The sequence below is a fragment of the Alligator mississippiensis genome, chromosome 6, assembly GCF_030867095.1.
Source record: "Alligator mississippiensis isolate rAllMis1 chromosome 6, rAllMis1, whole genome shotgun sequence".
In the NCBI taxonomy this organism is placed as follows: Eukaryota; Metazoa; Chordata; order Crocodylia; family Alligatoridae; genus Alligator; species Alligator mississippiensis.
In genome coordinates, this window is record NC_081829.1 from 43363205 (window position 1) to 43381167 (window position 17963).

General features: G+C 39.9%; 1 protein-coding gene across 2 annotated transcripts in view; it reads left to right on the plus strand.

Annotated features, from left to right (window-relative positions):
• The window catches only part of GRID1 (glutamate ionotropic receptor delta type subunit 1), a 1166358-nt gene that overhangs the window by 876763 nt on the left and 271632 nt on the right, over window positions 1–17963 (plus strand). For both annotated transcript variants that reach the window (XM_006277864.4, XM_019497194.2), the window contains one exon: window positions 7514–7567. In XM_006277864.4, the coding sequence (XP_006277926.1) occupies window positions 7514–7567 (54 nt within the window). The remainder of the gene's footprint in view (window positions 1–7513; window positions 7568–17963) is intronic.

A 17963-nucleotide genomic window follows, 5' to 3' on the forward strand; every position in this document is an offset into this window, starting at 1 on the left:
TACTTTTATTTATCTTTAAATCAGCCTTGTATGGCATTGAATAAATGTGCGCCTGTAAATACAAATAAGATTAACGGTAGGAATTCTAATATATTATGTTACGTTTAAAACAATAAAAGTGAAGTAATTGTCAGTGTCCCCTTCATCGTGGTAATCATTAAAAAATATTAAGGTTATTCACCATATGACCAGTCATCAGGCTGGAATGTATGTCTACGTATGTTAGAATTTTGTGTGTAAATCTGCATTTATCTAAAATCTATCCACGCTTTCCCATTGTACAGTATTTATGAAAACTGGAAAAAAAAAACTTTCCAGTGAATCAAACCATATCATTTTGCACATAGCTAAACTCTTTAATCTTATGATAGTTATTCTTTCCCTTTTTTTCTCCCACTTTTCTCCTACTTGTTAATTTTTCTTATTTGTTTTGATTAAAATCAATTTCTGTAGTGTAGGAGTTATCACTTCCTTTGTATTTATACAGAACCTGGCACAAAGGGGAATTGGTACAGTACAAACAAGAAAGGAATATTATTATATTTTAATTTAATGTATTATAAGGTATATACTACAATATATTAAAATAATATAATATTCATTCAATAATATAACATGCATTCAAGTCACCCTTAGACTTGAAAGGAATGGAATTGTGCAAGCTGTAATTCAGTATAGGATTTTGACCAGATTTTTCTCTTGTTCATCCTGTCTACCTAGCAGCAATGTCTAATTTCTCTCTTACCAGTACAGTAAAAGCTCTGTTATCCCACATCCATGGGGAATGAGGTATGCCAGTTAATCAAATATGCTGCGTCTGGTGCACCAGGGCTTTCACTCCCTGGCGTCAGTGTGCTGGGGGAGAGGGAGGGGAGTCCTGCACAGGCTGCTTTGCCCCGAGCCATGGTTCAGGAGGAAGATGTGGGACTCAGCTCACGGTGGAGTGGGACTTCCAGTTTCGCTTTTGCCATGTCCCTCAGAAGGAAGATTTGTATTGACAGATGACGATTAGTGGAGCATTACGGATGGTAAGGTGCTGGATAACATGGCTTTTCATTTTCTGTTTGCAAAGTATTTTTCCTCTCCTGATTAGTAAACCTGAAAATCCATGTTCTTGATAGTTTTCTTAAAACTCTTTGTGAAGATGAGAAGAGGCATGTAAAAGTACACTTCCATTTTTCTGGTTTCAGGGCACCTCTGGTACAATTAGAGTATCCTGAAGACTATCTGCACTGATAGTAACTGATGATATCATCAAGGGGGCATTAGAGCAACCAGGGAAGCCACAGCCCTATATAGGGGCAGGAAGACAAAGGAATCTCCATGATCCTTCTATGTCTTCTCTTATTCAGTGGAAATCCTACAGTGCGCTGGATCTGCCAGATTTATCCTTTGGTGTAAAAGACTGGAGAATTGTCCAGGATTTAAGCAGTTTTTCTGAAAATTGTTTGTGCAACATTTTAAGCACTGGTCCCTGAAGGAAAGAGATCCTTTTTCTAGAAGCATGGTTCAGTGAAGAATTAACTGGAGAGCTCACATATAAAATTATAATGTAATACATAGTGTGGATTTTTTAAAAATTTCATTACCAGTAAGAGATGTATTTTAAAATTCACAAAATTTTAATAATGAGCGAAGTGGGAAAAAAGGTTATGCACTGTAAATAGTAATTTGGGTGTTAAAATTCAGTGGTAAAATGCTTTTTTGTCTATTTTTTCATTAGTCATTGTGAAAACATTGACGTGAAAAAATTCTATAGTTTCTGAGGCACTCCAATTACTACACTGTCATTATATGGACTGTAGCAAATTTCTGAGGCATGACAATATGGTAACTTTTGCAAAACATGTAGTTACTAATAGTTCTTTAGACTGAATTAAAAGGAGAATAAAAAAGAGTGTTGTGGGGGCAGGGGAGGAAGAGGAGGTGTTGCAGGTACATATTCTGGGAAGGCAACAATGTGAAAAATAGAGCTGGTCAGGATTTTTTTTTTGCCATTTTTTCCTAGGAAAATCCCAATTCCTCATGAACAGAACTTTTCCAGAAAGAGTCAATTTAAATGAAACTCCTGATTCAGGAAAATAGACAATAAACAACTTTGGAACGGTGGATGATTTAACACTAGAAGTCCTATTATTCAGTTTTAAATTACTTTCATTTTAGAATTTTCTGTTTATTTATACTGAAAAAGGGATTTCAAAATGTAAAATGAAACCATGTCTGTTTAACTGATCTGATATTTTTGGATTATTGGTAAAAAAAAAAAAAAAGAGAGAGAGAGATATTATGGCTTTTTTTCTCCCTGATTTGGGGAAAAAAATAGTTTTGAAATGGAAAATCTGTTTCTCATCCCTGCTGTACTGTAAGTTTACTACTATTAAAGCTTTGGAGACAATACCAACTCTTTACCAGGTTATAACAAGTGTCAGGGAGGCAAGAATAGCTTGACATTTTCCTTTCAATAAATAAAAATATTTTCTTTACTGAAATGAGTAAAGGTTGTATTTTTATCCTTTCTTGTGCTCTATTAACCACCGCATTAGTTGCGTCCCACTGAGATACTGAGTCAAAAATTATTTATTTAAATGTAGGAGGAAAAAAAGTTTTTAATGAATTTAAAGTAATACAGTGACCTGCACAGTGTGTGTTTTGTTTTTGTTTCCTTGCAAAATATTCCTGAATATAGCTGCATATTTTTAATTGGAGGACTTTTTAAATATATGTTAAATATCTTAGGAATGGGAACTGAATCCATCTGTAGCAGCAGAATTGACTTTTCCCATATCTACTATCTTTACTTTTTTGTAACAAAGACATATACATGATTTCACAGATAAACAGGTGTACTTTAATACCATCTGTGAAGTTTTCCTTTGATGTTTGAAAGTCTGATTTTTACTCTTACCTCTCTGATTGCCTGACTTGGGTACTTCCGAATTATAATCTGACTCTCGCCCACAACATCTTGATTTAATATGATGTTATCAGTCAAATGTTTTTTTTCTTACAGTTTTTATCAGATAACATTCATACAGCCTGGGAATCTTTCAAACAGTTTTGCTTACATTTATTTTTTTCCTTTACTTTCAAGAACAATTTGCTGCAATTTTTTAACACCGAAACAACATGTATAAAACCAGGTAAAATCAACTTTTAGAACTGTGTGTGTGTGTGTGCGTATATATATATATATATATTGTATTAAACTGAAATACTTCTTTCAGTCTCTAGCTTCTTTTTCCTCTCAGATCACGGAGTACAATTGCCCCTAATTAAATTTCCACAAAGCCGAGAAAACAGAACAGTATAAGAATGAACTTGACCTTAATTGACTCCAATGTAAATCTGCAGCTTTCTTTCTTGCTGCTTCTGCCTTTGGTTTTCTCCTTTTCCAGATGACTCAAGAGTCACTACTTCTTCAAAGATCCCAGTTTTTCCCCTCCGGTTGAATTCCCCACTTCCAGACTGAACCAGCTCCCAGAATCTCCCTATCACCATCTATGCCCAGTGGCTCCTCTCCCTCCGGGCCTCCTCTCCGTTCTCCCTCTTCCAGCATGCCATGCTGAGTGGCACCGCCCTCTTTTAACGTCAAAGAATAGCTGCTATGGAAGCAGCATACTCTGGGTGTGATCTCTGTTTTTATTCCCCCAATCTCTTTTTTAGCCAGTCCCTCTTCACACCATCCAATTAATTGCTGTTAGATGTGTTCCAGCAGTAAAACAATTTGCTTTGGAAACTGGGCTGCTGCTACAAATTCATTTATGCTTTCCTGTCACTTATCTCCAGAACAAAGCTGTTTGTAATTTTTTAATGTAAGATTGTTTTTCTGCTATTGATGTAAAACAGTTTGTGGCTAGTCTGGTTGAGGTTGATTAAACTTTATAAAACATCTGGTGAAAGAGATATTTTCATGGTTTCCTTTAAAAGGAAAACAAAAAAACCCCCAAAAAGTTAAGAATGTACTTAAGTAAAACATGGCTTATAGGCAATGGGAGTCTTGGGTAGTTGGTACCAGGCCACAGAACCAGACCTTTGGCTGGAATGTTATCTGTATTGATACTGGCTGAAAATTATGGCCATGAGGGGTCACCCATTAAAAACAAACAAATAATTCTAAACCTAATCGATTTAGATGGCCTGAAATTTGAGGGTCATGTTTCTTGAGGAAGTCATTCATTGGTGTGTTGGTTGTAGCCATATTGATCTACCTTAGAGAACACACAACACCAGCAGAGTCTCCCTATGCCTGACAGGGCATTTGTGCCTGAAAGCTTGCAAATAACTTTTTTCCAACTATTTAGTTGGTCTAATAAAAGATATCACTTCTACCCAAAGAACATTGCCATTCATTGGTTCAGAATGTTTTGACAAAATGTAGTCACTGGAAAGTGCTTTCATTGAAACTTTTCTTTAAAAGGTATCAGCTTCAATTACATTTTTGTTGGGTAGATATCTCAAGTCCACTACTGAGTTACAGAAATGAAAGAGGAAGAAGGAGAGGGAGAAAAGGAAACCAAGTTTCCCTAGCATAATGAGTCTGATTCTGGGATTCTCTCTAATTCCAAGTAGGGACTTAAACTTCATTCTTTCACATCCTTGTCAAGTGTTCTAACTGCCTGGACTTTTGGTAGTTCTGTGGACAGACGTATCCTGGAGAGTCCTATTGGAACTAGATGCCATTGGTTATCTAACTTTGTATTTCTACCTGGTTTTCTGGTTGGACAAACAAGCATGGTTCCCATGAATACTGTGGACATGTTACCTGGACTAGCACCACTACTTTATATCACCTACACTGTAATGCTGTGATTTCCTTCCAGGTGGTAGATGTCCATGTTACCTGATTGGAATACAAAGTGAGCTAACAAATGAAGGTTAACCCTTATAGTTCTTCAGATTAGAAGGTGTATTTTCCAGGCCAGGTGGGGAAAGTTTCACTTTGCATGTTTTCTGTTCTGTTGCTTCTAACTGTCATGACTCAGTGGGAAAAGTGTCATGACCTTTTCCTCTAGTCTTTCTGTGGGTATACTTTCCAAATAGAATGGACTGTGGAACTCTTAGATTGTCTCACTTTTTAGACTCATTTACCAAGCTATAATGCATTCTATTGCACTGTCAAAATTGCAGTGGAGGAAGTAACATGTACCCTCTTGCAGTTTCTCACAAATACATAAGAGCGATTTTTCTACTGGCTGATTAGATTAATTCTAAAATATATATATTAACTATTCGCTCAAAGGTATATAGTAAGCAGATAAAAGTTAAAACTACAACAGACCTGAATGCCTGAGTTTTGCCTGAAGCTTATCACTTTTGTTAAATTAAGCAAGTGTAGCTGACTCAGAAGCATTCCAACTGCCCCAGTTCTGTCCTTTGCTCTGATAAGAACCATCACCATGTCTTCTCCCGAGTAGCTTGCAATCACTTACCTCTAACAACTGCTTACGGATCCCTAAGCTTGCAAACAGCTATGTAATATCTAGCTGGTATGTCAGAAAAACATATTTCCCATTTTATAGCCCAGTCATTGTTCCCTTGAAGTTTTTTAACCACAGCTGTTTTATCTCTAACAATTATTTAATTTATTGCTTGTACTTTCTAACATATTCTTTTTAATTTAACTCTGTATAGTCAAAATAAAATCAAGACAGTAAACTGAAATAATAATATTCAGGAAAATAATACAGGTACCAGCAATACCCTCTACAGGATTTTGGTGTACTAATCATATCATGTCACATTGGCATTAAATTATTATTATTATTTGTGTGATACACAAATACACATACACTTTTTTAAAAGAAACTTTTCTTGTTTTAAAAAAAAGGATATTTTGTTCTTGATTATTTTCTTTTCATCATCACCATCACAACAACCATTGCTGAAACTCAAAATTAAATGCTCACATTTTTGGTACATTCAATATCTCTTATTTCCTTTTTGTTGCAAAAACAGTATCATACTTGCTACTGAGAAATTACAAGCAGAATTATACATACGTTTCCCCCATCTGGACCTTAGCAACTTGTTGTTTCAGAAATGTCATTTATGCATTGCAATTAATAATGAGCCATTGTTTGTCTTATAATCTCTGTTTGCAGAGCATTGCACTATAAAATCTGGCTGTTAAAATGTGCTGTGGGTGAAACAAAGGGCACAAAGGTCTCAAAGTGTGGGTTTTTTTTTCCTACAAAATTTACAGAAATTATCAGTTAATTTTAAGACAAAATAGAAGAAAGATGGAGACTTGGTAGTTTCCAACACACTATTCATCTTTAAAGCAGCTTTTCTTTTTTGATGGAAATGTTGCAGGTCATTACTCCAAAATGCCATCTAGACCCTTTGGGAATTTTATGACAAATCTTCACGTACGTATAGTATATAAATGAGTTATTTTGTACATACCCTTATATTTTTCCATCAAAAATCCCATACCATATTCTCCTTTATGAACATTGCTGTGTGTAAAACTGCATACAATGGATGGTAGTGTTTCTCCTCAGCCACAGCAATCCCAGCTGAGTGCAGTGTTCACAAAACCAAAACTTCTGCTGAAATGGGCTCATCTCTGCCAGGCAGAGGACTTAAATAAGGGATAGTTAAACTTTTTAATGTGTACATGCAATGGCTAGGCCTTGTCTGTTCAGTTTTGTGTCACTTTTAGGCAGGGCATCCTAATGCATTAGTGATACTATTTGACTATAACAGTTTGTTAACCTGTGGAGGTTATAGATGTGCTAATAGATATACAGTTTGTGGAGATGGGTCATTTTGCACAATATTCTAAACTTGCCAAGGTACAGTTGGCCTGTGCAACATTCAAGTTTCTCTTGAGCCTTATTTAAGTTACTGTGGGCATATCTACATATGTGCTTTAATGTGCAGTAGCCCATTCTACTGTGCATTAAAGCAGTGCATAAAAACCTTGCTAATACACAATAGAATAGGCTACTGCTATTAAGCATCACCTAAAAAGCATATTGGAGGTACTAAATTTAATCTGCATAAGGAAAAGTGCATTAATGGCCTGTAAAGTTGACATGAGCGGTTCATAGGTGGGTTCATAGGCGGCACAAGGGTTCTTTTCACCCAGCATTACTAACCCAGTGGCTGCATTTAGAAAGAGATCTAGCAATGTACTAATGAGAGGTCCATTGTATGACAAAACCATCCACCCAAAAGCATAATAAATATTGTTCAAAAATTGCATGCCACGAGAAACATATTATGTGTCTACATAGTGCAGAGAAAGCATGTGGAGATGGTACATTGCCCTGCTGCAACTCCGTTGGAATGTAGGTTGTACTGCTACAGACACTCAAGTTAAAAAAAACCCCAAATCACAGCAAAGTACATGACTTCTCTTCCTCTACACCAAAGATACTTTGCTGAAACTGTGAAACAAAAACAGCTGTCATTGTAATGCCCTTTTATTAGAAAATGTAAGTAAACAGTAAACTCTGGAACATGTTTTACTTGTTTTATTTATTTTTTATTCTTTGTATTTCTGTAGGCTGTGGAAACCAACCTTGCTTCAAAGGATAGTCACTGGGTCTTTGTAAATGAGGTAAGAGAGCCAAAAGATGGAAGCTACTTTTGTCCTGGGATTAACTCTTTCATCAACTTTTATTCCTCTTACTTTGCACATTTAATTGTGTCAGACAACATGTACTTTTTAGTTTGCTTTTGAATGCTATAAGAATGCAAATCATATGGCTATCTCATTTAGATTGGCATGAGGTCTACAAAGGTAAAAAAAAATCCATTGTACATGATTGCTACTGAAAGATTCTTCATTTTTTGTCTATGCTGTTCCATTAGCTATTTAATGGGGGAAGAGCTACTCAAAAGACACTTCATAAATGTATACAGTATATGTGGATATAGTACACCATTTGCTTTCTGAAAGCATGAAGTCAGAAAAGAACACTAAAACAAGTTATAAGGCCTGCTACTTGCTAAATTGGTACTAGGGCTGGGCAAAATGGCAGAGTTCCATTTTGACAGAACAGTGTTTCATTTTGATTTTTTTTTTTTATTCGAAACAGCTGTTCCATTTTATTCAATCAAAACAGGGTCAAAATGGCAAAATTGTTTAGCCGTTTCACCCATAAGATATAATGGGGAAGAACAAAACAGCCTATAACTTTGCCGTTTCTAGGTTGATTTGGATGAACCTTGCAGGAATGGTAGCCCCTTCTGAGGGCATGAAGCCTGCCAAGTTTCAAGGAAATAGATGCAGGGGGTTCAAGGAAACTGCACCTGAAATCCTTGAAAGTAAAACTGGTGTTGTGTGTCTCTGCTAAGCCACAGCAGGGTCAAACTGCAAGCATGCTAGGCCCTGTGGAGGCCACAAAGCCTGCCAAGTTTCAAGGAGATAGGTGCAGGGGTTGGGGGAAAACTCTACCTCAAGTTGCAGACAAGCAAAACTCGTGACATGGGTGACACTTTGTGTGTTAAGGTGCGGCATGGTGAAAGCTGCAGGCCTGCTAGCCCCTGCTGAGGCCACAAAGGCTGCCAACTTTCAAGAAGATAGGTGCAGGGGTTTCTGGGTTCTGGGGCCCTGCACCTCTATCTGCTCACAGGCAAAACTTGTGTCATGGGTGCCTGTGCCACTGTCTTGGGGCATGGGGGTGGGGAAACTACTGCAGGCCTGGTTGCTGGCCCTGCTGCAGCCACAAAGCCTGCCAGATGTTAAGGAGATAGGTGCAGGAGGGTTCTGGGGCCCTGTACTCCTAGCTGCTGACAGGCAAAACTCATGACATGGGTGCTTATGCAACTGACTGTCTCTGTCTTTTGTCAGCATTCTTATTAATACTTTTGGAAGTATTCCATACACACAGCAGTTTACTACTTTGTCCTTCCCCATTATAGCCTATGTGTGAAATGTTGAAACAGTATCAATGGCCAAAACATTTCAACCTGCCTCATTTTGTTTTGAGGCTGTTTCAACTGTCTCTGTTCCATTTTGATTTTGCTGTTTCAACCTCAAAATGGGTCGAAAGAGTGTTGAAACAAAACTGGCAGTGAAATTTCACGCTACCCTGCTTGGTACAACCTGCATTTATGAGATACACATTTTTTTCTCTGCTATAGAATTATGACTCACTTGGGCAAAATCCAACATCATATGGATACCTAAGATGTCTGTTGCAGGGCACTTAGGTGCCTGCTCCTAGAAAAACAGAAACTGTTTGGGGAGAACCCAAAGAGACAGACAGGAGCCCAGGTGCAGGTTGCCATGGCAGCTAGCTAATGAGGAAATTAGCCTGCGCCTGCACCTGGTCAGCTAGCCGGAAGGGGCAGGGCTCTGGGCCCATATAAACCCCAGGACGGGGAATAGGGAGTTCAGTTCTCTGCTGGTGGCTAAGGGAGAAGGAGCCCTCCTAGAGTAGGTGAAGGGAAGAGGCCTAAGTTCTGCTCCAGGTAATGTAAAGGGGCCAAGCACACCTTATGTAGCTTATGTTATGGTATAGACCAGGGGCTTATGTTTGGTTGTTGTTTTATAAGACTGGTAGCTTGGGTGAGGCTCTTTGGGGAAGGTGGAGGCCTTATTGGAGGGCCAACTGCAGCGTGGGGACCCCGGCACCAGTGGGGGCATAGCATTTGGGGTGCACAGACCCCAGTGCCACTGAGGGCGCTGTGGGGCGCAGCGACAAGGGCTGCAGAGAGCCGGGCACTGTGGGGCGCAGTGACAAGGGCTGCAGAGAGCTGGGCGCAGCGACAAGGGGCTGAACTATAACGAGGCCTAGACGAGACAATACCAGTACCATCTGTGAGGCTTGGAGCATGGTAAAGGGGCGGTTTGGAGCCACATATACTGTCCATAAGGCTGGGGTGTCCCTGGGACATCTAGTTTGAAATGGGACCCACAAGAGGTCCAGAACCCACGGGGTTCAAGGAAATCCATCAGGACTGTGGCCAACTGGATGTGAAGGCAGCTTCCCTATATTACAAAATACATCAAAATATGGTGTAATTGCATGATTTTATACATTTCTGTTTCATAATGATTTGTTGAAGGATAATAAAATATTTAAATACAAAGAGAACTATATTTATTGTTTTGGATTAATATTTGAAACATATATTATCAACTTTAACTCTCTGTTCTTTTATGTGCTTTTCATTTTCTTCTTTGCTACTAGCTAATCATTTTCCTTTAAAGGAAGTTTAATCTGTTAACAGTAATTATAAATTGTGCTATGTGGCTTTCAGAAATGCTCTGTAATTAAAAATGGTGCTAGTGCAAGGTAAATAAAATCACTTTATACATTTTTTTTTCTCTAGCCTCTGCTACTTTTATGTGCCTCATGCATTTTCAGCAGCTGTAGCCCAGTAAAAATATCAGTAAGGCACCCATAGAGCCAGTGCTTATATTCTCATAAAGATAACATGCTGAATATTTCCCAAAACATTTATTATGGGGGTTTGTTTTGGATTTTTGTTGCTGCTGCTGTTGAGGTGTTAATAGTTACATAATAAAGCCTAAGTCTAAAAAAATTTCTAAAACATCATGCATAATAAACTTCAATACACACTGTAACAAGTGTGGGACATACTCTTCATTTGAGAAGGGCAAAGGCTCTGGAGGGAGCTGAGTCAGCAGGCAAAGGAACATCTGATCAGAAAGGGGTAGGACTTAACTGAGAGAAGAGCCCAGGGCCAGAGCTGGGGCAGGGAATCCCACCCTGGATGCTGATATGGAAGGAGCTATTCAGCAAGTTTAGCCAGAGGGAGACTCTGCGCTCACAGGGGTTAAGAGAAGGCAGCCTGTGATATCCCCACTTAGTGGTGTGAGGATCTCTTCGCTCCCTGGGTCAGGCACCCCAACATGCCTACTATGACTTGATGGAAACATATTTGAAGAAGGGATTTGGTGATGTTCTCACACTGTCCTGGAGATGGTAATACTCACTTAACTGGGGTGGCCAGTCCTGGGGCTCCACCTTCCCTACACCTCCGTCTACTCACCAACCACGTGGGCCATTGTGCTGGATGGCGTAAGAAAATCTGGACCGAGGGTGTGTGTTCACACACATGCTTGCGCACACAGGCCTGACCCTGTGGCTCTCAGGAGCTCTGATAGTGGAGCAGGGCTAAGTGGGACAGTTCAGAGCCTCACAGTTAGGCTTCATCTGCTGTGCCCTATGGCTAAGCTCCATCTGCTGCCACCAGCAGTTGTCCAGTGCCACCATGATCAGCCTGGGCCTCAGGCTCAGCAGCAGCCACAGTGGCAGGGCGTAAGACTGCCAGTGGTGAAGGGGAGGTTCTGTGGGGCTTTGCAGCTGGGGCTGACAGAGCCTGGCGACTGCTGCACAGAGGTTGTTTCCAGCTGGGTCCATCCTCTGTGCACAAGGGATGGAGCCTTGCTGTGAATCTCCACACTGCCCCACCCCAACCTGCTTCACCATCCCAGCTTACCCTGCACAGGTGCCCGAGCCTCACCCCAGTCCTCTTCACCCCAGCCAATCCCTGCCCCAGGCAGGAGAAGCAGTGTTCAGCTCAGCCCACCCTCTGCCTCTAGCTGGCTCAGAAGGAGCTGGGCTGGGCACACCCAGGCAAGGTGGCACCAATTCTGGGCTTATTTTTCAGTTCTCACCAACTAACTGGGATAGCCTATGAAATCTGGGATTGTCCTAGCCAAACCAAGACATATGGTCACCCTACACATAGGCTGGAAGTCTCTCCTTGACTTTAGAGAACAAAGACTCCTGCATAGTCCCCTGAATTGGGAGTATAAAATTATAGGAGAAAGCACTATCTGCTTGTTCTCTTTGGGCATCCATGCAGAAGCCAGAAATGGTGTGATGGTGAACTCTCTTGCCCTGAGTGAGTGAAACACTTTAGCAAGCATCTAACTTTAAATTTATCCACAGAGCTACTGCAACATGATTTGCTTTACTGGGGCCAAAGAACTCAGCACTCTATGGAAATGAAATTGCATATACAAATTTTGATTCCAAAGAAGTTTCAAACCTGCTGAGCAAGTTGTGATACTGAGTGGTGGTGGTAATCCTTCACAGTTGAGGATGTTCATTCCCATGTGTCAAGTAAAGAGTTTTAAATGAGTCTGTTGATGGCCAAGAAAGTTGATTCTAGAGATAAAGACTTTTTGGCCAGGTCATGGTTAAAGGGAGGGTTGGACCATGGATTTTTCAGTCTTGTTTCCTTTCTTTCCATTTCTGTCATTTTTCTGCCTCCAGGTCAAGACAGTTTTCCTCTAAGTAAGATATTCTTTCTCTCACAAGGTGTCACCATGTAGCCCTGTACCAAGCCATTTTCCCCCAATTGGTGGTGTCAATGTCACACTTCTTAATGTTTGTCTTGAAGGTGTCCTTAAAACATTTCCTCTGGCCCCCAGGTGTCCTTTGTCCTTGCTTGAGTTGGGAGTATAGCAGTTGTTTTGGTATATGTACATCAGACATGCACACACAGTGCCCTGTCCACCTCAGCTAATGTTGAATAATCAAAGCTTCCATACTGGTGGTGTTAGCATTGGTGAGGACATTGGCATTTGTGCAATGATCCTCCCACTTTATGCTAGGTATCTTTTGGAGGTAGCATTAGTGATGGCATTCCAGGTTTTTCAGGTGGCCCCTGTAGGTCACCCAATTTTCATAGTCAAGAAGAAGAATTGAGATTACGACAGCCTTATATACTAGGAGCTCTGTTTAAGTCCTGATGCCATGGTCATTGAACACAAGATGATTCAGTCTTCCAAAGGCAGAGCTGGCATATCAGATCCTGTACTGGATCTTCTTATTGATGTTGGCCACTTTTGAGAGATGGCTGTTGATGTTGAACACTGTGCATAAAATCTCCAGCTCCTATCCATCAATGAGGATCTTTGCTGGGGGATTGATTGGCTTGGAGTAGGATCGAGAAGTAGGATGAAAGAAGCCATCAATGGTCATTTGTAGGTCTAGTAATAACATTACTAGATTCGAAGGGATTGCATTATTTACTAAAAAGGCCTAATTCAACCCCCACTGAAGTCAATAGGAGTCTTTTAATTGGTTTCACTGGGACATGGATCAAGCCTTATGAGAGGAACATTACACTTTTCAGAACCAAGGTTTTTGAGATAGGGACAAGAATGCGAGGTATATAGGATTTTTTTTGCAGGGGAGATTGGATCACTTCCAAGACTTCATCTTTAAAATCACAACTTCATGATATTCAATATATCATTACAAAATACACTTGATATCTTTAAAAAATGTTGTTATAAAATATATCTAGTTGATATTATTTTAAAACTGCTTACATACATTGTGGTTTTGGGGGTAAAAAATATACCTCAACACTCCTATATTTTAGATCTATATTTACTATAGTTCTAGTTGTATTTATTATGAATTATTTGTCTTTTGAAAAACTGAATCATGAAGTTAAGCTTAGAGCAAAAGATATTTATATATTAATAAATTAGTACCAAATCCTTTACAGTTTCCATCAGATAATTCCATTTTTGTTTTTCACATTGGTTCTGGGTAGATTTGGAGAGGAATGACTCCAAATTCTTGATTCAGTAAGCCAAATACATTTGAAAATGAGAGGTTGAAGTTTGTGTAAAACCCTCTGCAAAAGCAGACAAACTCTGGAAACCATGACTTCCATATTGTCAAAATTATTGGTGTTTCCAGGGTCTCAGTCCCAAGAAATTCTGAGAAGCAAGAACTTATGGAATTTGCAGTTGGCACTTTTTTAGTGTCAGCACCTGAAAAATGTGTTTTCTTCTGCTAATCACTGCTACATCTTATAGGTTGTTTTTTCCCCCTGCAGTCTTTGATGGAGCCTCCCCAGTTATGGTAGATTACCAGAATAAAGCTCCTTCTCACCCATTTTCCCACTTGATGGCAAGCTATGGCCAAGTTTTTGCCTCTTTGGTATTTTTGCTGTGGATGTTTGCTTTTATTTCCTTATCATGGTTCCTTCTTTCTCCCATACCTTATTGCATCATATTTACTTCACCTTCACTATGTTTTTCTTTTCCTTTTGATGTTTTATTCTATTTTGCTTTTCTTGATTTTATTTTCACTTTGTTATTCTGGAATCCACCCATTATGCAGTCCCAACTGACTCCTCCTGCCATCCCTTCTGTTTCCCTTTGCCTTTTTGCAACTTTACAAAAGAGTGGTGTGTGTGTGTGTGTGTGTGTGTGTGTGTGTGTGTGTGTGTGAAGAATCCATTAATGAGTTAGCAGTAAGAGGATCCATGTGCTTCTGTGACTGCCCAGGGCTCAGCACCAACAGCAGTTGGCCAGGAGGCTTGCAGTGGGCAGCAGGGACTGGGGTGCTCCATAGAAGGAAGGATCAGGCCCCTCAATGTCCACTAGTGCCAAGCTCCAAGGGTCCTAATCCTTCCTTCTACAGCGTGTCTCTGTCCCTGCTGCCTGGTGCGAGCCTCCCTTTCTTCCCCCCCACCTGCCTGCATCTGTGCTGGCTCACGTCTTTCACAGCCCAGAGCAGCCAAGTATCCGGCGAGTGCCACCACATCTCCCTGCAAGGGTTGGGTGGGGGGGGGGGGATAGCAGGAGGAGACACAAAGGCACCTGGGAAGCCAGGGGGGACAGTGACGTAACATGTTTCAATAGGGGATCTGGTATGAGGTTTGATAGACAAGTTTAACCTAAACCTGATACCTCATCAATCCAGGTCTATCTTTAACTTGGATCCTCCAGTTTTAAACCAGGACCCTAAACTTCATTTATGGGTGTAGACTGGTTTTCACTCATTTATACCAGTTTGTTTAATGTCTGTACCTGGCCTATGTGTATGTGTGTATAAAAAAAAACCATACAAATAGCTAACTGTTCTAAAGTTCAAGAAAAGTTAAGGGATAGTCTGGTTGAATAGCTAGATGAAGAACGTAAGGGAAATAAACATAGTAAATGTCTGCTATACATTGAAGAAAGGTGAGGATGAAATTGTTCTTGAGCAACTAATCAAAGTTTCTATAGAATAGGAATTGGTGGTAATGGGAGACTGATCACCTGAATGTGTGTTGAAAATCCAATACAACAAGACACAGACAGTCCACCAAATTCTTGAAATATATTAAAGATGCCCTTTTTTGTCTTCTGAAGGTGAAGAAAGTTATTAGGAGATCATGTGTTTTAGATTGGATTATGACTAATAGGGGGGGACTGGTTGGATATGTAAAAGGTGGAAGGTAATTTAGATTAAACTGATCACAAAATGATGGAGTTCACTATTCTAAAAAAGGAGGAGTGAGAGTAGCAGAATAAGGATAATGGATGTAAAAAAAAAAAGCAGTCTTCAACAAACTCAGAGAATTGGTAGCTACGGTCTCTTGGGAAGATAATCTAAAGAATAATGGAATACAGGTAAATTGGAAGTTACAGAAAGAGACTGTGATAAAGACAAAACAACAAACTGCTGATGGGGAGGGAAAATAAAAAGTGTAAAAAGTCATTATTGTTGTATCAGGATACAGTTAAGGACCTTGAAATCAAAAAGAAATGGTATACAATGTGGAAGACAGGGTTCATAACTACAGGCGAATCTAAAGGAATAGCACAATCTATAAAGCAATAAAACCAGAAAGGTTAAGATGTGGAAGGAATTACAATAAGGAAGGAGAATTAAAAAGGAACAAAACAGTTCCTATTAATACATTAAATGGGTAAGAAAGGCAAAGGGAAGTACAGTTCCATTCCTTAAAAGAGTAGGAGAGCAAATAATAGATGATGAAGAGACAAATGAAGTATTTTGTTTCTTCTTTTCTCTGGTCTTCAAAAAAAAAAAAAAGATTAATAGTAAATGTAATGAATTAATTGATTTTAACAGGCATTTAGGAATGCAGGGCATAATAGGGAAAACAGCTTCAAGAACAGTTAGATAGGATGGTTACACTGAAGTTGGAGGTGCTTGCAGAAATTCACCCTTAAGAAATTGGCCAAAACAATCTCTGAACTATTAGGCTAAGTAAAGACAGTCAAAAAGCCCAAGGCTGAAATGATTCAGTCTTTGCAGGTTAGTCAAAACTGGACAAATTAAATTGAAACAGAAGTGAACAGACATTTACCTTTAATTCAGGAAACGCAGCCTGCAGTGGCTCAGGCCAGAAGTCAGGGGGCACTAGAGCACAGCTTTCTGGCAAGTAGTCAGCATGGGCTGTGTGTTCGCTTCCTCTTCCTGCTGTCCCCGAGGTCTCTGGAATTTGCAGTCCAAAAGCACAGTACCAGGACTCTGCAGGGTTGCTCATGACTTCCTCTTCCTGCTTCCAGGTGTCTCTGGGATTTGTAGCCCACAGTAAGTTTGAGCAAGGGAAGGGGCATTTAACCCCCCTCCCTGGCCCCAGACCTCCAGCTGGGGAACAGAGGGGTTGGGCCAGCCCTAATCTCTGCAGCAGACAGCCCAGCCCAGCCCAGGGCCTCAAAGCATGCTGGGGTGCTGGGGGACTCTGATTTAACTTGAACCAGGAAGGGGTCTGGGACAGAAATTTCATAAACCAGTTTGACCCAAATTAGACAAATCTGATGCTGCATTCAACCAGGTTTATGTTAAACCAGTTTTAGCCACTTTGGAACTGGTTTATGTGCACTGAGTTTCTGTTCTGTTACAGGTTTAACCCAGGTTCTGATCACTTAAGCCAGTTTATGTGTAACTTCTCTCCCTAGCCATAGTGATTATTTCTGCAAATCAATGGAGGACATCAGAGGTTTCAGAAGACTAAAGAAATGCAAGCACAGTACCTATCTTTTCAAAGGACCAAGGACTTTATAGACCTGTCAGCCTAACTTTGATTTCTGGCAAGATACTGGAATAAATTAGTAAACAAGCAATTTATAAGCACTCAGAGGGCAACAAGGTGATTAAAAAAATTAAAATGCATGGTTTTAGCAAGAATGAATAATGTCAAACCAGTCTAATTTCCTTTTTTTTCAGGCAAAATTGGAAGCAGGAGATGAAATACATCTTGACTTTAGGAAGGCTTTTACCAGCATCCCAAATGAGATACTTATAAGTGTACTGTAGAAATATTATCTAAGTGAAATCATCATAAGGTTGGGTGTACAACAGATGAAAAACCATACCCCGCATAGTTATAGCTTACTGATTGAGTGGGCATGTCAAGTAGGCTTATGCAGGGGCCTATGTTTCTGCCTGGTTCTAATCAATGTTTTCATTCATAATTGGATGATGGAGTAAAGAGTACATGTGCAAACTTCATATGAGAGGAAAAGCTTAAAAAGAGCTGTGAGCTGTCTGGATGACAAAATCAAATTTCAAAGCAATTTTGATAAGTTGGAGAGAGTCCAAAACTAGAAATACTGAAAATTCAGTAAAAAATCAGTAAAAGCAATAGCAATATGGTATACTTTGGAAAAAGAAATCAAACCCACAAATACATAATGGCAACTAACTAATTAGTTAGAGAGTAGGGCTGTGTGAAATTTTACCACGTTTTGTTTTGTCGGTTTTTCGAGGTCGAAATAGCAAAATCAAAATGAAACAGATATGGTTGAAATAGCCTCGAAACAAAACAAGGCAAGTCAAAACGTTTTGCCATTTCAAAGCTGTTTTGACATTTCACCCATAGGCTATAATGAGGAAGGTCAAAACAGCCTATAACTTTGTCATTTCTGGCCAGATTTGGATAACACTTGCCAACATTGTAGCCCCTTCTGAGGGCATAAAGTGTGCCAAATTTCAAGAAGATAGGTATATGGGGTTCAGAGAAACTGCACCCCAAAGTCTTGAGAGGCAAACTTTAGTAGTATATATGTTAAGCCACAGCAGGGTCAAAACTACAGGAATGCTAGCCCCTGCTGAGGCCATGAAGCCTGCCAAGTTTCAAGGAGATAAGTACAGGTTCTGGGGCCTTGCACCTCTAGCTGCTGACAGGCAAAACTCATGTCATGGGTGCTTGTGCAACTGCTGCCTCTCATCAGGAAGCAGGACTGAAGATCCCCCATCACTTGCCACCAGAGA